Here is a 25754-nt window from a genome sequence, read left to right as displayed (position 1 = left end):
GTGTCACGGAGATTCTGCTCTGCAAGGTAACAAATTATCCAAAAAGCTTAGCATGATCTCTGTAAATGTTCACAGCTCATTCAAATGTGAGGCTGGAAAGTCCACGGAGCCGTAGCCGACCATCTCCACACCCTCATGACAGCAATCCGCTGTGCCGTATTTACTGGACTGGCAGCTCCTTACCAGTTTCAGGGCCAGCACTTTTAGAACTTGTGAGTTTCAATCAGATAAGTCTAGGGGAAATCTTTGCATAATCACTTTAAAGTGACAGGACATAACTTGAAAAATTCAAAACTTATGAGCTCAAATCTATTTTTGTGGAATATTTTTCCTTAGGCATAAAAATCATACTTATATGTATGTAAGGCTAATATTTTAGGTGCATTAAATGTCCCTTAAGAGAAGTGAACAAGGTGTAAAAAGGATCCTGTCAGAGAACTATAGCATCATCAGAACACACAGCCTGGGTTAGGCAGGAGCCCCTCCCTTCTGTCCATTCTCCAGCAGCTGCTCAGACTGGGAAAGTCTACAGCTTCCAAAGGAACTGACAGGGAAGCTGCACGTACACTTTTTTGTTTGCTGTTTGTTTTCTTTTGCAAAGAAGATAATGCTTTTTCTTTTTTACAGTAGTTAGAGAAGAAAATTGTGATTCATTCCAAGAGTCATGCATAATCCAAACCTCACTATAAAAAGGCAGAAATATTTTCCTCTCATTCTCCCATTTTTTAATCTCTTCTGAGTAACCCCCTCCCAACATTACCGTTCACTTCTGTTCTGCACCACCCCCGTTAGCTGTCCTCACATTTCAGTCAGGGAAGTTGACACTGCAAGTCAAAGCTGAGTGATGTCTGAACTCAGGCTGATACCATCCACATAGAGGAGGAGGCAACCCAAACAAATGGCCTGCTCAGTGATTCTTCTCCCACTTTTCGGGTGGGTGGACGGGTGCCTTTGTCACACCAGCCTCCGCCCAGGTTACAGTGCTCACATTCTGTGCTGCATAATTTAGTGCCAGTAAATATAAACCCTGAAGTGGGAGGTGCGTGCTGCAAACTCTGCTGGATGGATGGGCTGCATCTTCCTCCAGTCACAGCTGTGTCTTAGCCAGGGAGTGCTCATTCTGGGGGCAGAGAAGCAACCCTTGGAAGAAGGTCTTACCTACGGCGCTCCCTGCTACCCAGCAGTCCCCAGGGCTGTGAGAGACAAAGTCGGCTCTACAGCAAGCATCTTGAGACACGCTTTTAAAGAGTTGCACATACCATACCATGTGAACTTACGGTGTCTGCAGCATTAATTCAAAGAAAGTAGCAGGGTGCTAATTAGACTCATGACACGACTGTGTGGCCATCCAATGAGGAATGGCGGGCAAGCTGTAAGGACCTTTTACGAAGAAACTGTATCGGGAATGTGTTTTCTGTATGCAGATCCTAAGGTGCATGCAGGGCTTATCCTATTGCTATTGTCACCACTGTCACCACAGAAGCAGGGCAGGCCTCTGCCTGGGCATGCACACAGTCCCACATTGGCGCTGGGCATTTGCATCTGGTGAATGTATTTTTAAGAAGTCACACAATGGGAGCTGGGGCTGTGAGGCTGGATTTTGAAAGCTTACTTTCATTTGTTTGGCTGTGAGTGTTGACTTAATTGTGCTGCATTCCTATCAAAGCTGCATCATGTACTTTCTTATTCCTCTTACATGTGTTTGAGGTGAAGACCTTGGCTTTGTCTGCAAACAGCGTGTTTCAAGTTATTCCTTAAGTACTAAATAATAAAGAAAAGAGAAGAAAAGAGTTTTTTAAAAGATGGCAGACAGTGATCACGAGGTAAAGGGTTAAATGTAAGATCTCCGAGAAACATTTTGAAGTTGATTAAGACTCCAGCTTTGCATTAAACAGTATCGCTTCCACATGAATTGCTGCTAACACTGTCAGGGAGCAGCTTGAGAGCCCAGTGTGTCTGTGACCTCCTTCACCCTCCAGCCACCCACCAGGCCTTCCTCATTAGCATTCTACCTGGTTCTCGGAGGAATTCCCATCATCCCCTAGGAGCTCATTCCGTACTTCGTCACTGTAGGCAATCCGTGACCTTTTCTATAAAACAAAACAAAAAGGGAAAGAGCGAGGTGAGCGTTAGAAAGTAAACACGGCCAAGCAGTCCTGGTATCAAGGCGGCCATCTCAGACCCTGGGGAGCCCCCTAATGGAAGCCTACCGGTAAAGCTGTGCAGCTAATTCAAAGTTCCCCAACACAGCTTAATGGAAATTACAAATTTGTTTTAAAAAGAAATACCAATAATGAAAGAAATTTCTGCTTTGTGTTAATGTTCTATTATTTTTCATGAGTAGATTAAAATTAATTTATTCTTCTGCATGTCGTTTGAATAAAACCACTAAACTGGAAGAAACACAGTTATATAGCTGGTTAGTTTGAAAACTCAGATTGCAATTAAAGCAGGAGTGTATGGGAGTCTCCGGAGGAATTGCAATCTAGAACAACCTCTGAAAGTCTCCACTTCTAGGATAATATTCCTGTCACCAACTGTGCACTGGCTGTCTGGACAAGCACATGTATATATCATCACTGGGATGCTACTCTCCAGGAAGAGAAGGGACTGTAAGCCATTCCCTAGCTAGCGGTATTCAAATGTCCCCAGCTCATCTCTAAGGAATAGCCTAAGGAAGAGCAATGCTGGTGAAGGAAGGGAGAGAAAGTGGGGGTGAGCAGATGGACAGACACTGGGAACGCAAAGAAATCCCCCAGTTCCTGTAACTAAAGTGAATCGTGCTTTGGAGCATCCATCCCTCACCTGTACGGTACACTGTGCATTGTGTACACTGCACTCAGAGGGACATGGCTCCAAGCCATTCATGCCTTGTCTAAATACACAAAAATCAGTTGTGAAACTTGAGTCTGGTTATCAGTCCCTACTTCATCTTCACCATGTCAGGGTCAAAAATCATTTGCTGCTGACTCTGCTTCTCAACTAATTAAGTAAAATGGTCAATTAGAAAGTGGAGGGTAGGAAGCTGTCATGGCTTTCCTGGACTCCAACGATCTAGGACTTAAAGTTCTTATTTGTTCATCTATGGTCTGGAAGAACTACCTGTAATCCATAAGCAAAAGGCAACTGGAAGATTACGATTCTATTTTTCTAGTAGTCAATGAGTAACACTGCTCGGTAGCAATCGGCTCATTAGACCTTAAAATCATATTATTTAAAGGAACCTCAGACAAGAACAAGCACTGAGTTACAGATCATTTAAAAAGCTTGTCTTTCTCAAGTGGGTGCCTTATCTGAAGCACAAAACACAGAAAATATTCTTTCTTTACTATTTTTTCAATTCTCCCAAGTGTGGCACATAACAGAGAATTTGGTTTATTGCATATAATTCAGCTTATGGCTCTTCTAGATGTAATTAAGCAAATGATATGCTGGATCTAGCAGAACCCAGTTTTAAAAGGCTTTCTGGAATATAAATAAACACACACCACCCAGATACTTGTTTGAGGAAAACAGTGGAGTATCGTGGAATTCTAAAGGGAACTCTCCTTCCACTGTGCCTAGAATCTCAGAATCATGATGCTCAGCTGGGTTTCTTCTACCTTATAAACCAGCTCTGGAGAGACTCAGAGAAACAACACAGAGCTATAGAACACTTAGGGATAAAGGAGACAGATGTGTCCACCCCTGCCTGCCCAGAGTCTCCCTCTTCAACAGGGCTTTCCTGCCACAAACACCTGTCTTAAAATTTAGCAGCTGCAATAGGTCTCTGTGAGGAGATAAATAAGACCATAGCTGCATTGCAGGGAGAAGAACAGGTCAGAGACATAAGGCCTTGGTGTGTGGTCAGTAAGGACATCAATATGCAAGCTCTTCAAAGTTCAGGCGTGGCCCAACCAATTTGTCTGTGAACTCACCAGATATTTTCTCACCACAGAGAGCACATGCTTAACCTGGTTCTCCTGTGGAAGCTACTGTGGATTGCCCATTTCTACTGACTTCATACAGAACATTTTTAAATGCTAAGTACAAGGTCGGCCCACTTAGATCATGCCAAACCTCTCTGCCCACTTGAAGACCCCACCACCACAGTCTCAAACCAGCTAGGTAAAAGTATTTTACAGCATTAAAGGAAATGAAAACCTTTAAGACAGGCTGATGTATCAGAGCTGCCTTTTGCATTATTCATTTCATCACGATGGGGGACTAAAACATTCCACAGGATGCAAAAATATCATATGGAGATTGTTTTCTGTTTCCCCCTTTTTACCAAAATACCAATAAATTGGCATAGATTATGCAATTCCATTATGTTCTTATTTAGATTTATCATACTTCAAACAAAGACGACATTACAAATGTAGAGCCCTGGTTATCTAATCTTGCTCTGGTCAGGAGGCGCTGCTTCGACAGCAGCAATGAAGAGAATGGTGCTCCCATAGAGGAGGATGCACCCATAGTTGTAGGTGGTCTCTGTGAAAGGCACGCCTCACCACTGGGACAAGAGGTAGGTCGTGGAGGACGTTTCTGGCTGTAATTAAGCAAATGATATGCTGAGCGTAGCAAAGTGTTTCCTGGCAGGCCCATTGCAAATAGGAATAACTACCCATGAGAACGGTACAATGCCATTCTAGTCTGCACTAGAGTTTCATTTTCCAAAAATAAAACAAATTCAGGCTGTTCTTTATTAAGAATTATATTTGGAAGACCAACATTTTCTCCTAATTTCTCAGCATTTGAATTTTTAAGTAAGCTGACTGTATGTCATAACCACAACTCACTCTTTGAAATCATTGCTGTGCTGCTTGAAAACAACAGCAACAACGAAGATGAAATTCTTTCCAATGACAAATGGCTTGTTTTAAGGAAAATCAATAAATCATGTTATCTTTTGTGGAATTTTAAAAACTCATGCTGGATTACTAATTACCTACATGATACTTTAGTTTAGAAGATTCTAAATTAACGAATTGAAACCTTTACTGTATCCTGATAAACCTAAAACATTTTTACTTTATTATTAAGACTATAAAATTTGTACTTTAGCCAAATGCAAGCATGAGAATTTGAGCTGGAAATGTCACACATTCAGCTACAGCTTGAAGGAACCCAATTCATAATGCATTTTATAAATAGTTAATGACTTCTATACATAAGCTAACCAGGCAAATCAAGAAATTGTCAACATTTTTAGTCCTGGTTGTCAGTTACCACTGTCTGCTGGTGTTTTATATGTGGCTGCAGGAGAAGTCCCCTGTCTGCTGGTCCCTATGTGTGGCTGCAGGAGAAGTCCCCTGTTTGCTGGTCCTTATGTGTGGCTGCAGGAGAAGTCCACTGTCTGCTGGTCCCTGTGTGTGGCTGCAGGAGAAGTCCCCTGTCTGCTGGTCTTTATGTGTGGCTTCAGGAGAAGTCCACTGTCTGCTGGTCCCTGTGTGTGGCTGCAGAAGAAGGCCACAGTCTGCTCAGTCTGTAATCTACTGTAATGCCTGGCCTATACCATAAAGGGGGAAAAGCTTCACATTGCAATCTATCAAACACACACACATGTGTGCATGCACACTTGTTTAAGAGCAGGCCTCACTTTAGTTGTGTAAAACTTACTCTCTATGATTTATACTTCATACTTCAAATGAACTAGATAGTGTTGGAAAACTCTACAGAACAGACACGAGAAAACTGTGACAGATTAACAATACATTTGCGTCCCCTGTGCAGTTAGAGGGACCAGGTTTATCTGACTACTCTAAAATGACGACAAAAGTGCGTCTGTAGTTATAAAAATAAGAATTTCACATGTAAAGAGATCCTGGTTGATAGGAACAGGATGCTTGTGTACTGATTGCCTGGTTTTCTTAAAGCCAAATTCAAACAGAGACACTTTTTCAGTTTGGTCTAGAAATTTGGTCTGAAATAATCTAGCTACTTGACCTACTCTTTGACATTTCCCAATTGAGCTCACTGTGTCTGTGGGTACACATTGCAAAACTGGGAACAACATGAGTTAACTTAGTTTAATTAATTAAAACTTGTCATCTCTGGTACTACCTGCTATATGACTCTATACGGGACACACTGTATCTGCAAGCAGAATGAGGTTCTACGGCCTACCACAAGCAAAAACATAACAATGAGGTTGGTTTATTACTAAAGCGTATATGAGAATTTAATTTCCATGTCGTGCACATGGCAAAGCAATTGCTTAAATTGCCTCACCTGGGAATTTAATGCAATGTTATCATCAGACCAGCCACATTGTAAGTAGATTTATAATGCTTTCCATGTGCTGTGCTTGGTTGCATATGAATTAAGTAATGATCTGGTATTACAATAAAATCAGCTAGTTCCCACACCTGGCAAACAGGATATTTCACTAAATTAATAGCCATACAGCTATATCACAAGGCATAGAAGAGGAAACCATCTCCAAGGCATTTGACTTGAATCTTACATGGGAAGCAAAATAACACCATGGATATGTACAATGTCACTATACTGAATGAGCTGCTCAAGACAATCTGTTTCTAACATCTGTATTACTGAATTAAGACCTTCGCATTCCCATTCAGTCTTGGCCTAATTTCCTTCATTCAGTACTCTAATTACTAATCAGCAATCCGCAAAATTCACAAACACCGAGAAAGCCCTTTATTCTAATCTACATGCTGCAGACAGCCAAATAATTGATACAAAGTGCAGTGTGGGTTTGGTGTAATGAAAGGAACAGCTTGTCCCACTTCCTAATCAGATTGGTCTATAGCGGCCATAGTTAATAGATTTCTCTATAGTCCTAAAACAAACTAAGCATGCTGGCCAGACTTTTCCGTTGCTTCTACCATGTTTTTCAGTCTCCTTATATTTAATAATGCCACAGTTACTAGGTGATACGCCTATTAAAACCTGCTATGCTTTCAGAGCCAAGGAATTTTACTGCTCCGAAGACCTGAACTGCTTCTGTTATAGTTAACACTTTGGGATATCTACAGAATGCCATGAAAATTTATTTGTTAGCAAGCCGTATGACTGCTGGCCATCACTACTACCTAATTTATCTGGTTCTAATTAAATGACGTCTCAGCACTATAATGTCCAGCTACTATGTTTGAAAATACATATACCTCTGGCACCAAGTATTCAATCTCTAATCACACTTCTGTTTGTCCACAGCCAGACCAATTTCTGTGACAACATCTCAAGCTACACAGTTCAGATAAAAGCAAAGTAAACTCATATGCAAGGATCTGATCACTGGCAACTTGCTCAGATAAAAAGGAACAGGGAGTTGAATGAAAAACACAGAGAGCACCCAGCCAGTGATCTTGGTCACATGAGAAAGTCCACATACTTCGACTAATTCAGATACAAAGGGTGCTGCATCTTCAGGCGGTTTGCAAAACAACAACAAAAAAACCCAATTGACTGTCATTCTTCAGTATTATTAAAGAAAATCAGTTCCAATCTGATTCTTTTAAAGAATGAATAAACTAAGAATAACTGTCCTTTTTCAACTGTTTAGACACTAAACAGTCCTTAAAACTTTAGAGCTGAACATCAAGTGCCCAGTCCACATGTTCCCAGCACTTAGTACCTGTGATGGAAAAGTATATTCTCTCATTTTTATTACATATTTATTTACTTAGTGTGTGTGCATGTGTGTGTGCAAGAATGTGTGTGTGTACTGTGCATGCATGTGTGTGTGCATATGTGTGTGTGTGCATGTGTGTGCCCATGCCCACATGCATGCCATGCTGAATATATGGAGGTCAGAAAACCATATGCAGGTGTCAGTCCTTTCCTCCCACTGTACGAATTCTAAGCTGAGCTACTTCAGTGATCTGGGAATTTATACTTCCTGTCCAGCACAAACTCAAGGCTAAAGGACCACACTTATACCACCAGAGAGGAAATACTAACACACCCTGCCACGAGGCATCACCAAGTGGGAAAAGCAATTTAACATGAGAGTACCAGGTAATTCTTCATTCTTCGGGATGGAATACTAGGAAAACAGACTTAAATTTCTACAATTTTTTAAAAAGTCATAATCACTCATAATTTTCACTTGTACTTTCAAGTATATTTGACATGTTTAAAATGGGTATGTATGTTTTAGCTGTACATTATGAGATAAAATACACCACATTTCTTAATTACTTTCTTGCAGTGAGCTATAATACACATGTGAATATTTCTGTGCATATTATGAGATTCTGTGTGTATGTATACACAAAGAGACTCACACAACCCATATGTGATCCATATGGAAAAAGAATTCTTTGTGCTGTGCAGTGCTAAATAGATTTTTATTTAGACTAGGAATTCTGACTGCATCGCTGCTGCATCATTTAATAATTTGCAAAATGGGCAGCTCCACAACTCAGGTAACTGCACCTCTTATTTCCTCTTTCAGCATTTCCAAACTTGGTTGAGATTTCTGTGTAGCACTGGTGTTTCAAGCCTGAGTCAGCTGGGATCACGGCCCCACTTGCCTTCACACACTTGTAGCTTATAACTTTTGACACTGACACTGAATATGGTGTGGCCATGTTAGCTTGTCAACCAGCAGCTAAGGTACCTCATTCAGAAAATCAGCTTATATTAGAATGCCCAGATGTTGGTATCAGCATCTGGAACGGGATGAGTGTGCAGTAAAAGAAATCCAATTCTTTAAAGTCTTTTCTGAATACAAAATAAAATAATTCCACAGACTTAACCTGAAATACCACTCACCCTGAAAATAATACTCTGATAAGTAAAAGCCATGGCAGCAGATGTTTTGCTTGTATGAAAGTCATCTACTAGAGAAAGGTATATAAATTAGTGTAATTAACTCACACAACTATAATTTCTAGGTGTAATATGCCTAGCTTCCCTTCAAAAGCTGTCCACAGCCATAATTTGGATCATTTACTTATCCAAGAACAAGTGATGCTGGGGGATCCGTACAACTGACACCAAGGAACCATATCAGGCATCATGTAGACCATAATAGAACTCAAAAGTGGTTGGTCCTCAGCCAGAAGATGAGTGTTCTACCATGCCACAGGATTTGGACCTCACAAGGAGAACCTGTCTCCCAATGGTGCCATTCTTCCCACCACTGTTTATTGCACACACAACTCTGAGACAGGCTGTGGTCTTTGGGCCCCAAAGGCAAGGCTAGCTACACTACTCTCCTTGTTATATGAATTTATCATCAGGTCATCCTGAAACAAAACACCCTCTTCCAGAAACAATTAATAATCATAAGCCTTACAATATACACTGGTGTCAACACCTGAAATATTGACAACAATAACTCTAAGGTTTGGGGGAGGATAAATACTTAAAGTTAAATATCTTATTTGATGGAATGAAGTCTCTGATGTAAGAAGATGAGTCACAGCCACATGGGTGAATGTTAGTAAAATATATTTCAAGATTAATCTCCAAAGGCTGCACCATAAAGCAACCATGATCTACTCATAAGGCTGCAAGGAAAGCTATGCCAGTGATAAAGAAGAACCCACAATGCCTAAAGACACACTGCACAATTACTCTGAAACTCCAAACTGGAGTCAGCCACCTCATAGATAACAATTCTATACCCATTTCCTCTTGTTTATTTTTAAGCCATGTCAACAGATTTCATACTTGAAAATATGCTGCTACAATGAGGTAATGGTACTCAAAGGTCAAAGCTACATGACACTGTAAATGTTTTATGGATACAGCCAATAAATCTGCACTACATAGGCAATACCTGAAAGTCACTACTGAAAATAATTCTTCTGTACACTGTGAAACTGTATTGTTCTCTGATAGCCAGGCAGAATTTGGGGGGCAGAGAGAATGATGGGAAGAAGGGTGGAGTCAGAGAAACCACCAGCCAGATGGAAACTCCTTGCAGGAGAGGTAAAAGCCATGGGCCTCAGAGTAGCATATACAGTAATAGAAATGGGCTAATTTAAGTTGTAAGAACTGGATGGAGAGAAGCCTAAGCTATCAGCTGAGCATTTATAATTAATATTAAGTCTCTGTGTGGCTATTCGGGAGCAGCTGGTAGGATAGAAAAGGAATGCCTTTGTAGGTGGACCGCCTACAAATGGCATCCAATGTGGGGCCTGCATTTCCACATAGAGCCCAAGAAGCTAAAAACAAACAAACAAACAAACAAAAAACAACAAACTAAGTAAAAACACCTGCAGCATCTCAGAGCTGTGGGATTGAATGCAGTTCCTGTTTAAGAAATGAGCCAGGCCTGTGGCTCATCATCTCTCACAGACTTAGACTGGGGCTGAGTCAGCCACCAAAGCTGAGGTGGAGGTCCTAGGCTAGCGGTTTAAAGAATTATGCAGCCAGAAAGGGATAGAGATATGCAGTAAAGACAGATTCAGACAGAAAACAAAATAAAAAACAAAACTAAACTTCTAAATACGTTACAATGTGCTTAAAAATGGTATTGGCTTAAGAAAGGAAAGAAAATGGGTATAGACAGTCATAGGAAAAATAGCTTTAAAATAATAAAGCCTTTGAAGAAAGAGTAAAGTAGTATAAAAAAGCCACATAGGATGGGAAATATACAAAGAGTCTGGACTCTGTATGTCATTATGTTGTATTTGAATATTTTGTTTGTTGATGAAAAAAATGAGAGCTGTTAAGACACTCTGGATTATAAAGGTTGCTGGATTAAAACAAACTATATATTTTCAAAATGTCTTGATTTAAAATTGAAGTCAAAAGATATGTTGCTTTGGGGAAGAAGTTATGCTTCTGTTCCCACAGAAGGATGTGAATTAATTCCAGGTTGAGATGGACCAGGTTTGATTGGTGAAGGCCCACTGAAAATCCTGACTACAGAAATAAAGAAATAAACCTAGAAAAACTACAAAACACATAATGTACATTTTACCTTCTCAAACATAAAACAAAAAGTCACTTTACTTGTGTATAATACAAGTCTATACTAGTATTAATACAGAAACACATGTTACCTTTAAAAGTTTATGTATTTTCAGAACAAGGAGTCCAGATACCAATAAAAATAAAAATGATGGCCCTAGTGATCCAGCATCTCAAAATGCCTCTGTTATAGTTTCCTCAAAATTCTGCATCCAAAACAGCTTTAAGGCTGCTGGCTCATATGGTCCAGCCTCACAAACTACTCCAGCCAAGACCTAATAATTATCCTGATTTTCTAAGCTTCCCCCAAAGATATTAGTGCACACAGACAACAGCAAGTAGTACAGAGAATGATGCCCACATTCACAAGAGACGGTGTATGGGTTTTGGTTATTCAATAAATTATAGATATTTGCTATTGTTTTAGGCGGGTTGGGTACAAGATGTTATTGGTCTCCATTTTTAAAAAAAGCTAACAAAAGAGTTAAATTCAAAGATCAATTTTGGGATATATGAGAATGATAGGGAAAAAGCGTAGATTAATGAATCTACTTTAATCCAAAAAACAACTGTTAATCTCAAAATACTTTGCATTGTTATGGATTTTGGTTTACTGATACCAATTTAAAGATATTTTTTATACTGTATGTATGTTTCTACTCTTGTTTGGAATATTGTGTCTACACAGCTCATTAAAAAATAAAAGGTATAATTAAGAAATATGAGTTAATAGTTAGTCATTTGTAATAATTGAACTTGTACTCAGAGTAGGTATATTTTCAAGGTTGAAGAGATATAGTTAGATAGATGGTCTTCAAACACTTCAAAGACATACAGAATACTGTATTTAAAATGTCTTATAACATAAGACTTTTCTTTACAGTGAGACACGTCTGCTCCTGGCAGTTATCAATGTATTTCAGAGAAGATAATGGGCACTGAAGAACCTCCATATGGAGTTTGCTTCCCTTATGGCAAAAGCTAGCCATTTGGGCAAAGAAACTGCCCTTGCCCCAATTGCTAACAGTATACTGTCCAAACTGGACCAGCAGGAAAAAAAAAGAAAGAAACCACCAAACTTTATCAAGACAAAGTACGACAGTCCTTCAAAATTCTCAGCATCTCAGAAAAGTCTGTGAGATATATTAGGCCTGTAGGCCAGAGTTGGATTTTTCCAACATTACAGAAGGACTTTGTGTGAGTATCCAGGCAGTCAGACGTTCCTAACATTAGGTAACATTTTACCCTTCTGGAGTCTTTGATTAAGTTAAAGACTAAATAATTAGACTTAAAGGGCTTTTTTAGTAATCATAAAAGGTAAATTAGATATAAAATTTTCAGACTTCAGACTCACAAAGATAATAGACTATTTTCTCTAAATTTGCCAGAGACAAATGGACTAGATATTGTAACTGTAATTCTTACTTAATAACTGTTTTTGTTCTATAGAGTTTTACTATATTAAAGTTAAATTCTTCCTTTTTAATTAGACAAAAAGAGGAAAATGTTATGGAATAACCTACAATGTGTCTTTGCCAAGGCATCTTCTTGTTGGGAAATAAAGAGTTGACAGGCTTATAGCTGGGCAGAAAAGCCAAACTGAGAGAATGCTGGGAAGAAGGGTGGAGACACCATGAGATGCAGAGCAAGCAGGATGGAACATACTGCATAGATGAGGCAAACAAGCCTCGGTGCGGTACATAGATTAATAGAAATGAGTTAATTTAAGTTATAATCACTAGGTAAAAACAAGCCTAAGCTGTCAGTCGAGAATTTATAATTAATAACAAATCTCTGTGGGGTTATTTGGGGAGCATCTGGCAAAACTGATTGGAGGTCTAGACGGGAAACTCCGCCCACAAACTATAGTCCAAATTTTCCTTGAAAACACTTCAAAAGTTACTTCTGAACTAGAATGATCCAAACAAAGCTTAATAAAGTACAAACATTCATATCGGATTCATAAGCAAAACATTCTTTCTAAAACCTTTTCCATTTTAAATAAATTAAAATCCTTTCTACTCAGAGGCTTTCCTTTAGCAATCAAGGGCTACTTTTTTCTTCTCTAATATTTTATTCTCTACTTATTCCTTCCTTCAAGTTTACATATACTTCTAACCGTACCCCAGCTTTGTATATCTTACAAACATCCGTCACCCTATACCACTCCTCCTAGCTAGTGCCCAGTCTCCCATTATCCTCTTCCTCTCACCCAAGCTGCTTCAATATGGGAACAACCGTAACCATCTGCTGATGCCCCATTCACTCCTCACCTTGCTATGAACAATGCTGTCCTACCACTCCTCGGGTGTCTCCAGGATGCCCACAGACTTACTATTTGTCAAAGGTACTGACGTTTTATTTAAATAACTTTTATTTACTATTTATTTAAATAACTTTTTGATTTTGATAGTTTTAGATTTATATAAACGTTGCAATGAAAAGAGAAAGTTCTCATTCAAGCCACATCTGGTTTGTCTCAGTTACAGAGGAGTCCCATGTCCACTCTTCTCTCATATTAGATTGCATGCTTCCTTGGCCTCTTTGACTTGTGATAGTTTCTTGCTCTTCTTTTGATGACTCTCAAATTTTGAGTGGTCTCCTCAATTGGGACTTGTCAGATTTTTTTTTTTCATAAATAATCTGGAGTTCTCTGCTTCTAAGAGAAAGGACACAGAGGGAAAGAGCTATCTACCATATCAAATCAAAGCCATTTCCTATCAACAAGATGTCACTGTTGATATTAATCTCAATCTCTTGGAGGAAGCAGCACGTGTCAGTCTTCTCTATGGCGGGGTGAGTTATTCAGCTCCCCTTAAGCTGCTGCACTCACAATACTGAACTCCATCTCTCTCAGGACAATGGATCTGTAGAAACTGTTTGGTATTCTTCTGTGTAGGAGATCTGACTACTTAACCACAATTCAATAATCAATCACTTGCCAGTATGAACTTGGATTTGTTTGTCCTTCACATTATCATCTAATACTACAAATACTACTTCACTGAATTTGTTGCTTAATTTGAAGGAGCTTTGCTTCAGTATCCTTCATTTGACTTTTTCTTTTTCTTTTCAGTTTTTAGAGACAGGATTTCTCTGTCTAGCTTTGAAGTCTGACCTGGAACTCACTCTGTAGACCAGGCTGGCCTTGGCCTTGAACTCACAGAGATCCGCCTGCTTCTGTGCTGGGATTAAAGGTGCGCATCACCACCACCTGGCATTGATTTGCCCTCTTGATGCAGCTATGATATCATCCACCAGTTTGCTCCTTAGCAGCCTCAGCTTCAACATCTGTAAGAATCCCAGGCACTGTCCAAGTCTCTGCCCAATCAATCCCCCTTCATCACCACTTCCTTCTCAATCTGACCATGAAATGCTGTCTTCATCCTTAGGCCACATCTCACTCACCTGAATAGTCTTATCTGTACCCACCATCAACCTAGCATTTAAAACTGCTAAACCACAAGTCCAATTCCTACTGGCATCTAACCCTAAGGCAGTGTTTCTCAGCCTTCTAATGCTGAGACCCTTTAGTATAGTTCCTATGTTGTAGTGCCCCCAACTACCAAATTATTTTGTTGCTACTTCATAACTGTAATTTTGCTACTATTATTGGATATGCAGGATATCTGACATGTGACCAAAGGGATCACAACCCACAGTTGAGAACTGCTGACCTAAAAGCAACTGTCTCCAGCTCAAGACAGCCCTGGGGCACTATCTTTCTTCCATGCACACTCCTCCTGTTCCCTTAACTCAATAGGTGGTGTTACCCTGCACATGAAAATCATCTTATATTCTCCTTTATTTCTCTAATCTATCAATCAGCAGGCTCTAGCAATTAAACCATTATTTTGTAAGAGTATCTCCACCTGGGGCTCTTTAACATATTTCAAGGATGTCTGTTACCTTTTGCAGTCAATCAATTCCTTCTTCACATGATAAGCCACATAATTGTGGCTACCACACATTTCATCCATTTTTTAAAAAAGATATGAATATATTGGGGAGATAATTCTACAGAAAGACCCACATGTTTTTAGATAGAGGTAAGCCAATAGGGACAAAATTTTACTTCTTTATCTTGTGAAGAAACAAAGACCCCTTCGACCCCATCTCTAGCAGATCAGAGCTGAAGAAGAATAGCAGCCTAAAGCTGTAACTTATTTCAAAGTGACTGTGTTAAACAGGCAGCAAATTCATTGAGCAAAAGCCAGTGTGCTGTGGGAAAATGCTAAGCCACTCTACTCCTCCAGCTTCAGAAGCCAATAGCACATTCCTCTTCAAGTCCAGGTCCATCTCATATCAACTGTTATTGCTCTCATGAGGTAGCCAGTCCTGCTTGGATTATGAAGGAGCAGTGCACATGCACATTTCTCTCTCTGTGATTTCAGACCTCAGGAATATGGATCACCTCTGTTATCTGCATGAAGAAGCTCTGCTACAAGCCTAGCATTCAGGTTGCTTTTATCTCCGAGACCCCAAAGTGTACTGTTAGGCAACAGAGGGCACTTATCTAGATTGAACTGTCAGACAAATAGATGTTTGTCAGCCATTCAATTTGTATTGGGGAATATGCCAACAAAAACAAACCCCAGCAATTTGAAACAACAAACCCATCCTCTACTGACAAGAATAAATTGCTGTATATCAAATGAGTAAGAATTACGGTAGATCACATATCCTGAGTGTAGGTGCTTCAGAAAGAAAAATATTCTTAGAACTAATATTGCCTGTTTTTTTTTTTTTCTGGCAGTAGTGAACATCAAGCAAGCATGCAGCATGTTTAAAACTAATAACTGCAAGAGAAAAACAAGCAGGAATTAGCTGTCATCAGAGAAGAGTACGGCTCTCGGGTAGTTTCAAAGGCAGCGCTCAGCGGCTGCCGAAGGTGACACAGTCTGCCCTCTATCTGAGCCCGCTCCAGGCCTGTGGTCCTTCCAGGGAGGTGGTGCATCTTCACGGGAATTATGAGGAGTGAGACTGTCATTCTTGAGCCTGAACTGATTCTGGCTCTGGTTTTTTGTTTTGTTTTTTTTGTTTTGTTTTGTTTTGTTTTGTTTTGTTTGTTTGTTTGTTTTTCCGAGACAGGGTTTCTCTGTGTAGCCCTGGCTGTCCTGGAACCAGCTCTGTAGACCAGGCTAGTCTCGAACTCACAGAGATCCACGTGCCTCTGCTTTCCAAGCACTATGGTTTAAGGTGGGCCACCACCGACTGTCTGGCTCTGTATTTTCAATGTCCACAGAAACAACGCTTTAATGAACTGACCTCACAATTTAACAACGTGCAGCGGTGATTTAGTCAAAGTTGGTGTTAATCCTAAATATTAAAGTTGTTAATAAGTCAATTACATACAGAAAGAAAGCTTTAGGAATAAAAATAGCAACAACTTCCCCACCGATCTTCTGAACAGTTTAACATCTTGCTCTATGGTGTCCCTTACACCACATCTTCATTCTGGAACTTGAATAGCTGCTCCTTTACTCAGAATCTAACATACCCTTCTCGTCAACCTGGGTCTAATGCAGCTGCCACTTCATTCAGGATCTAATGCACCTGCCCCTGCAGTCTGGATCTAATGCTGCTGCCCCTCCAGTCTGGAACTAATGCATCTGCCCCTCCAGTGAGTCTCAGTTTGGGAACTAAAGAGAAGAAACTACCATGAATGATTTCCATCAACGTGAGAATTCAGCCCTGTGATCAGCACTCACTTCAAAAGAAAATGAGTTTCCATCACAAAAACTTCTACTGAGTCTGTGTAGTTTTATTCCATAGAAATCTTAAGTAATACTTACATTCTGAAAATGAGTTTTCTTCTATTGAAATCATGTAACAACACTATGAAACCTTTAAAGTCCTGGATAGACCTTACGTGTTGTAGCGGCACCTTACTTCAAGACTTAGAACTTGTCTAAAGAACAATGGGAGAATAATAAAGTCCAGACAATAAAACATATGAAAAGGACCTCCTACGGGCAGTTAAGATGACAACAGAAAGGTCAGGTAATATGAAGTCTCAAGGGGCCTGCATGTTTGGTAAATGACTGAGCTGTGGCGGCTGGGCATACAGCTCAACAGTTAGGAACACCAGCTGCTTTTCCAGAGAACCTGGGTTCAATTCCCAGAACCCGCATGGCAGCTCACAACTGTCTGTAACACTAGTTCCAGAGGATATAACGCCCTCTTCTGGTCTCCATAGATACCAGGCATAAGTGTGGTGCACAGTCATACATACAGGCAAAGCATCCATAAACAAAATAAAATAATTACTTAAAAAATAACTGAGCCACAGAACAAAAGTTATTTTTTTACTTTGAAGAGTTAGAAAATTACTTTTAAAATAAAACAGTAAATTGGGCATGGCAGTGCATTCCTGTAATCCCAGTACTGGGGAGGATGAGGCAGGAGGCTCAAGTGCTAGAAGCCAGCCTAGACTAAATAAATAGTGAGTTCCAGCCAACCTACCTACAGAGTCAGACCATTCTTCCAAACCAGAAGTAACAGGAAGAACTGACACCTCCCCCAGAAGAGAATGACAGGAGATGTGCGCCACATACAGCTTACTCAATGGACTCACACACACTGTGCACACACATGCAGCACACTGTGCACACACATGCAGCACACTCGTCACTCACGTGCAGCACACTGCGCACACACGCGCAGCACACATGCAGATTTTAAAAAGATGTAAGTGTTGGTAAAGCACGTATCTGTGCTCTTTGCATCATATTTCAAACCTTTTTGAATATTTAAAATCAGCGGCAAATACAGTTTGGTACTAAAAAGAAGTGTGAGCATTATTGGCGAAAGTGGACTGCACCTTAGCTAATTATTAAATGAATTCTTAATTAGGTAAACAATCTTTTTTAAATTCAGGCAATTTAAATTGTAGTTTTTCCTATATATTTTCTTCCTCCCTAGTGCCAGTTTGGGGATTTATTCAGACAGCTGTAAATCAGCACCATGAGTTTGTTGCCTTAGTTTACTCACTAGGATAGATTCTAAAACCATGTCTGAGGCACTGAAAGTTGTCATTTTGAAATAAAAGAATATTATATACTGTATGAAATAGCTTGGCAATGAAAGAATCTTTTTCTCCATTTTATTTCAGGTTACAGGTTCTGAAGACAGAATTCTAAATCAGACTATCACAGAATACATAATTTATTTATTTATTTTATAGACGTTCCCAGAGGAAAACAATACAGTCTCACTGGAGTGTTATAGCACGAACCTAAAATCCTTTGCCATGCTCTCAGGCCACCTCTAATGTCCTCAACAGAATACACACTTCCAGGCACTTTGCCTGGTGAACAAATGCCCAAAGAACCTGGACTTGACTTGGCGATGAACACATTGCTGATCTGTCTAATTTTGACTGTGATAGCACTGGACAGGGAGTGAACGCAATTCTGGTCTCTGAAAAGAACAGAGCCAAGTTTGGCACTCTATAAATATGCAATAATAATAGGACCTCAGGGCTAGAAGGGACCTTGAGAGTCCTCTAATGCTCCTCGCTGCCTCACGCACCCTACACTGAATAGATCACATGAAGACCTCAGAGAGGACACCCCGTGAATTCCACAAAGAAGCTCACCGACAGTCACTGGTTGCTGTCAGGGTTGCTTTCTGAAATCTCACTAACCAACGGATCTTAGTTACACACACAGCAAAGACCAGCAAACAGCTGCACACCATACTTGGCTCGAGAGTTCTGCACAGACTGAAGACATTTGGCAACTGCAGCCTTCCATTCAGGGAAAATGAGCCTGGGATCTTCATTCATCTTCCTAATTTTCCAACCCTTTAATCATCTGAGGGCACAGCACAGAGTTTTCTCTGAATTATCTTTAGGCACAGTTGTCCCAATTGTATGCAAAGATGGAAGAAGATTTTTCCAGAAACTAGCATGAGCCCAAGGACACTCAGTCTAACTTGAATATGTAAACTTGGAAGGGCAACTTATTTTCTGTTTTCTTTTTAATCTCTGACTCATATCAGAAGTATATTTTTTTTTCTTTTTGTGGTACTGGGAATCAAACTCAGGACTTAGAACTTGTGAGGCTAATAACTAGGCTATAACACTGGCTCTGTATTTCAATTTGGTTTGTAGAGTTATTTGCTATCACTTATTAAGTTTGCTTTCTTGCCCATTGATGAAAACATTATCAAGCAGACCAACCTCAGATTCAGATTTAATGAGTCTGAGTTCAGATTCTAGCTTTGATTAAGAACCTTGTGTACTTCAGGGAACTTGCAAGAAAGCTTTAGAACAATGGGTCTACTGCTGACCGTACGAGAGAAACATCACCTCTGACAGCCACCACCGAGAAAGCTGGTGAGCTTGCTCCTCTAGCCACCACACTGGACTTGTTTGTGCATGGCCACCCGTGCTGACAGCAGCTAAGGCCCAAGCCCTCCTGGCTGTGAGGACCAGATAGCGATTCACCTCCTCTTGGCTCCTGGAACTCAGTTTGGCCTCTCATTTTTGGCCTTTTAGCTTTGACTCTTTGTTGATGTGTGATCTCAACCTTCTCTGCTTTGAACCTCGGAATTTTCTATGGACTTAGGTTCTCTTTTGCTCTGTCTCTTGAAGAGAAAATACTTTATCCCAAGCTCTGAAAGACTCACAGTCATACCCTATGAAAGTGTCAAAGACAATGCACTTCATTATCAGAACACCGCTTCCTCAGCATAGCTAAATTAACTACAATTCAAACCCAGCCCTGCTCTGTCTGTGTGAGGGTGCAGTGTCTCCATGTCTCAGACAACAAGTCAAATGCAAAGGCATTCTGTGGCCACAGTCTCCCAAGTTAAGAGGTTCCCCTAGCCACTGTTCTTAGTGGCAGATGAGGAATGAGGAAAAATACACTCTGACATCTCCACTTTGGACAAACTAGAACTAGATATTGTCCATAGTCCCAAATTTATGGAGAAGTGTCCCAAAGCTAATGAAATCACACAGAAGCCACTGAGGAGGATGACAAGGCATGAAGGACCACAAGAGTACTAAGCAACAGCCTGATTCAAAAAGCACCAGCCAGAGCTGATCATTCCGAGCACAAAGCCTTAACTTGGAGCTGTGCAATGAGTGTAGAAACAGGAAAAATCCAGATGTTGTACAAGTACCCCCAGACAGGAACTGTTCAAACCAGCAAAATGTGCAGAGTTATATATCAGGAAGAAGTCTGCTTCCCAGAATATGGGAAGAAAGCACAAGAAGCCACTGGTTCTCATGAGCAAACACAAGTTGGAGAAACTACACAATCATAGTTTTGAACACTTACCAGAGAGTCAACAATACAAGGTAAGTAAACAAATGAAAAAACCCAAAGATACATGAGGGGTTTTTAAAGCCCAGAACGAAAGAGGGTGCTGTCCATACTAAATTTAACACACCAAGGCTAAACCATTAAAATGGCAGCTACCTAAATAAAATGACCTTTTACCTAGATGAGAGCTGAAAGGATTCATCTCTAACAGAACAGCCCCACTTGGAGATGTTGCCAAAGGGGCAAGTACTTGCCTGCCATGCAAAAGGTCCTTTCTTTGTAGGCAGGCAAAGAAAAAGGTTATGTACATTGAAGACTCTTTGAGAATTAACACACACACACACACACACACACACCACCACCACCACCACCACCAACAACAACAACAACAACAACAACAATAACAACTCCAATTAGAGTAAATTAGGGGCAAGCGTTTTTTCTAATCATGTCATGAGTTTCAAAGCCGGTGTGAGGGTAGAATAAATAAAACAGCAAAAGTAAAATGTTTGCGAGACTAGCAAATGGAACTCTACTGGATAAATCTTGTGCTGTCCATGAAGGAACATGGCGCTGTTTGAAAGCAGGCTCAATAACCTAAGAGCTCACATTGTAATTTCTATGCGTTGTCAAAAAATTAACACCAAGAAGTATAACTAAAATTTAAATAGCGTAAACAGAACCAAATACTGAAAATTGCGCCTTTTACCTCAAAGCAAACATGAAATAAGGAGCTACTGGACCGTGACTGATCACATACATTGATGAATTCATACAACAGACTCTCTAAAGCTATCCAAACAAAAGAAAGCCCAAGATCTTCCCCAAGACCCATCCAACAATTGAAAAGCAACATGTGGAATCACACATACAATACATGCTGCTTTTGCAAAGTACACCATTTTGCTATTATTTAAAAAGGGGGATGCACACTTGCATTTGCTTGCAGACAGATAAGAATCTGGAAAAATGCACAAGAAGTCACTAACCATAGTTACCTGTCTTGGGAATCTGGGAGGAGACAGAATGAGGAACTGTGATAGGAAACATATGTGTGTTGCAGGTAGGGGGCCGCTTGTCCCTCCCGGCCTCCCGGCTAGCTTACACCCAAAATAACCACAAAGAAACTGTATTCATTAAGTCACTGCTTGGCCCATTAGCTCTAGCTTCTTACTGGCTAACTCTTACATCTTAATTTAATCCATCTCCATTAATCTGTGTATCGCCACATGTCTGTGGCTTACCAGCCAGATTCTAACTGGCATCCATCTCAGGTGGAGGATCCATGGCTTCTCCCTCTGCCTCTTCTTCCCACCATTCCGTTTAGTTTTCCCTGCCTAGCTCTGTTCCCCTATAGCTCTGCTATAGGCCCAAAGCAGTTCCTTTATTAGCCAATGAAAGCAACACATAGACAGAAGGACCTCCTACACCAGATGTGTAAGGGAGAATTCCTATGAGCATCTTTACAATAACAATGACCACTTTCACCATGCCAGTGCCACTACCTCCAGTGCCACCCGAGTATGACTCTGGCACAGTGACAGCATGTTTACAACAACTTGTCAGCACTTGCCTATCAACATTTTACTGGAGAGCTGACACAGCAAGGAAATTTCAAGGTTACAGAATTTTTCAAAACAAGTGTGATCGTTTGCATCACTGAATCATTTCCCAAGGGAAAAGGATTGGCCAGATGTAGATCGAGACACCACAGGGCATAATCACATTCAAGACCCTGTAAAACAGAGGGACAGGAATTTAATGAATTCCTTTCACCCCAGTTTCTGTAATCTGTGACAGTAGATGTATGTGCACATCTGTGCACAGGCAAAATAAGAGGCAAATAGTGGCCTCTGGTCAATGGTAGGGACCACTATTTACATGCTTAATAGCAAGCAATAAAACCTGCAAAACTAGGTGAGTAAATGGTAAACAGGGGTCTCATCCAGGAGTTAAGGACCAGTCTAACACTACCCCTTCAGAAGTCTCCCACAGCCCATGTGAAAAACACTTAACAACAGTAGGTAAAGAGAACTGGACATGGCCTTTAGTCCCAGTGCTCAGGAGGCAGAAGCAAGCAATCTCTACAAGCTTGAGGTCAGCCTGGTTTACATAAAGTTCCAAGCCAGCTGAGGATAAATACTAATACCTTATCTAAAAGCAAACAAACAAAAAAGAAGTAGAGACAGAAAATATTGCACACATACTGTGGTGATGTGGGATTCCCCTCTGTATACTTTGATTACTACTGATTAATAAAGAAACTGCTTGGGCCTATGATTGGGCAGATCAGAGCTAGGTGGGGAAAACTAAACTGAATGCTAAGAGAAAGAAGGTGAAATCCAGAGAAGCCATGTAGCCGCCACTGGGAACAGATGTGCCGTGTCAGAACCTTGCTGGTAAGCCACAACCACATAGCAATACACAGATGAATAGAAGTGAATTCATTCAAGAAGTAAGAGTTATCTAGAAACATGCATAAGTTAATAGGCCAAGCAGTAATTTGATTAATACAGCTTCTCAGTGATTATTTCAGGTCTGGGAAACCGGAAATGAACAATCAGCTCCTGCCAACACTGTGGTACACATGCATACACACTAAATAAGTGAATAAGTTATTTAATAAAAACATGAAAATAAATGTGATCATTAATACAGTGCTCTTAAAAAATCAAAACAAATCAAACTACTGATCAGAATGGAGGTCTTAAAAATAATAACACATTTCTTGCTTTTGAGCTCTAATCTAGAACCTGTCTTTAGAAAGAATGGAGAGACAGTTATTAAAAGAACTTAATCATAAAAGTCCAAAAACACATGAATTATTTATAAAATGAAAAAGTGTTGGGAAATTTTAAAAGACATAAAAGTTACTGTTAATTTGAAGGAAATTTCTGGGAATAAAGTCACAAAGTTTTATTGAACATCTTGTACTCTGGGTAACGAGAAATAAAGCTAATGAGCGAGGATAAGGAGATGGCCTGAGACTTCAAACACTCACATGGCAGAAGGAGACTCCAGTGGACAACAAGAACAGAGGGCCAGGCAGAGTCTAAGGGACCACAGCATCGCCTTCCAGGTGACCTGAGAGGGACCTGGGACACAAGTGGAAAAGGGGCCTACATGGCTCATTGCTGAGGTGTGATGTCTACTTCAGCACAAAGAATATTATACAAAGAAGTAAACACTTAAAGTTTCCCTCATCCATATTTTAAAATGTGCTATCTTGGTTCCTCTAAATTCAAGAATATTCACACAGAAAGACACCAGAAAAGGCCACTTTCCACAAGACCTGGGGATTTCTTCAATTTCTTTAAGCCTGTGCTGACACCCAACAGACGAGTGATCAATAGCACCATCCTGCCAACCTTCTCTTTTGACAGAGCGCTGCTGGGTAATATTTCAGTCCCTGTGGTGAAAAAGGATAACTCAGGTAGAGAGGTCTGGAAAGAAGAAATTTATTAAAGTGACAGGCGTCCTGAACAATGCACCCCCCACCTGAGGCTTTTCTAAGACTGCTCATCTGAATATGCTAACCTTCAAAGTCACGTGAGGCACAAAGACAAACAGACAAAGGAACAAAACTCCAGCCCTGCTCACTCAATATTTATTCCACTTAAAGCCCACAGGAACTGTCAATACCAGGCATTCTAGGAGCCTCATGTGTGGTGTGAGTGAGTGTGCACTCCAAGAGCCTCGTGTAGTGTGAGTGAGTGTGCACTCCAGGAGCCTCATGTGAAGTGTGAGTGAGTGTGCACTCCAGGAGCCTCATGTGAAGTGTGAGTGAGTGTGCACACTCTAGGAGCCTCATGTGAAGGGTGAGTGAGTGTGCACTCCAGGAGCCTCATGTGAAGTGTGAGTGAGTGTGCACTCCAGGAGCCTCGTGTAGTGTGAGTGAGTGTGCACTCCAGGAGCTCGTGTAATGTGAGTGAGTGTGCACACTCTAGGAGTCTCATGTATAGTGTGAATGAGTGTGCACATGCTAGGAGTCTCATGTGTAGTGTGCCCCTGACTTGAGTTTACTCTTCAGTCATAAACATTTTGCTCTTCTAAATGGTCATAGCATCTTAAAACCTTTTTTTTTTTTTACAGATGTGTCTAGGAACTCTAAGAAGCATTGACTTTATCTGTTGGCAGTGGGAAAGCAGGTGAAGCCTCCCATGAGTCCAGAGAGGTGGATTAATCAATCAGTAAGAGGGAAACTATCCATGTTTAAGCATAATAAATCACCTTTCATGGTCTTATAAGGTAAAACATCAATATTTATTGACTTCTATAAATCATACAATAATTGCACTTCAGAATTATAAGACTCCTTAAGAAGAACTTAACCTAACCTGATCTCCTCATAGAGGAAGGAAACACCAATTATGGTCTAATCTACTGAATGATTCTCGGGCCACTATAAACTGGCTACTCTGCTGATAAAGGCCAATTTAGCCAAAAACTCATTTATACCAAACACTGGCCAGGAAGCATTTTATGAAGTAGATAATTCAGTGGACAGTGGAGGGGGACATAACGAGGACTGCAAATACCCCGAATCATATCGGATCATATAGGTATGATCTGGTGGGGACTTTCTAACGCCCAGCATAAGCAGTGGGGAGCTGACTGAGGCGAGGTGTGGCTTCTGTCTCACCTTAAGAGCTATGATTTTAAGACAAGCACTTTTCATCCTCCTTACGTGCAAATCTGCTTCTCACTCATGTGGGCCCCTGTGCGGACTCATCTAGATCTATCTTTTGGACACAGGAAAAACAATGCTGCTCACCTACGGAGTGTCAGTAATTAACAGTGTCACCACAGAGTCGGCAAAGGCAGCTGTGGCCTTACATCAGAGAAATCTCAAGCCACAGGGGAGTTTGGCCGAATTTAGATAGCGCCTTCTTCTGGAAAGGGACAAAGTATTATTTAAAACTCAACCTAACTTGTGTTAGAAACCAGCAGCTGATCTATTTCACCAGAACATTCATACTGAGATATTCTTGTGAGCACTGAGTCTGCAGGGCACATGTCAACTCCCCCCAACACACCGCAGAAATCTGTCATGCCAGGCAGACACTATCAGCATTCCCATTTCACAGCTGTAAAAAGGGTGAAGTTCCTTGTCCAAGCTCAAAGAGCTAACTGGTGTGGGAGTAAGACCAGGAAAGCAGCTCGAAGGTAAATCTCTTTACAACTGATCTAATTACACATGGTCAAATGTCTCATCTTTTTAAAAAAAATCTGTATTGTAATTACTATATGTGTAGGTGTTTTGTCTGTATGTCTGTCTGTGCACTATGAGAAAAGAAGCCAGAAGCGGGCATCAGATTTCCCAGGACCAGAGTTGCAGGCTTTCTAGCTATGTCAGCAGGTGAGTTCTGGGCCCCTGGAGAGCCACTGCGCTAGCCCTTAGCAATGATGACACTCACTACATGCTCTCTGTCCCCTCAGGCTCCCACAGCCTGCCCCTGCTTCCCCAGCAGTGCCCTCCGATTTTCAGGGCCCCCTCCCACTCACATACAAATTACTACTACATACTACTCACATACCAATTACTACTACATACTACTCACATACCAATTACTACTACATACTACTCACATACCAATTACT

At 40.6% G+C, this 25754-nt stretch overlaps 1 protein-coding gene across 4 annotated transcripts in view; it reads right to left on the bottom strand.

Moving 5' to 3' along the window:
- Vti1a (vesicle transport through interaction with t-SNAREs 1A) overlaps positions 1–25754 on the bottom strand; it is a 334479-nt gene that overhangs the window by 265507 nt on the left and 43218 nt on the right. For all 4 annotated transcript variants that reach the window (XM_005352486.3, XM_005352487.2, XM_013348180.2 and 1 more), the window contains exon 4: positions 2013–2090. In XM_005352486.3, coding sequence (XP_005352543.1) covers positions 2013–2090 — 78 coding nt within the window. The remainder of the gene's footprint in view (positions 1–2012; positions 2091–25754) is intronic.

This window comes from Microtus ochrogaster, chromosome 8, assembly GCF_000317375.1.
Source record: "Microtus ochrogaster isolate Prairie Vole_2 chromosome 8, MicOch1.0, whole genome shotgun sequence".
NCBI classification, from domain to species: domain Eukaryota; kingdom Metazoa; phylum Chordata; class Mammalia; order Rodentia; family Cricetidae; genus Microtus; species Microtus ochrogaster.
The sequence above is the reverse complement of the archived record's forward strand: the minus strand, read 5'-3'. Positions and strand labels throughout refer to the sequence as shown.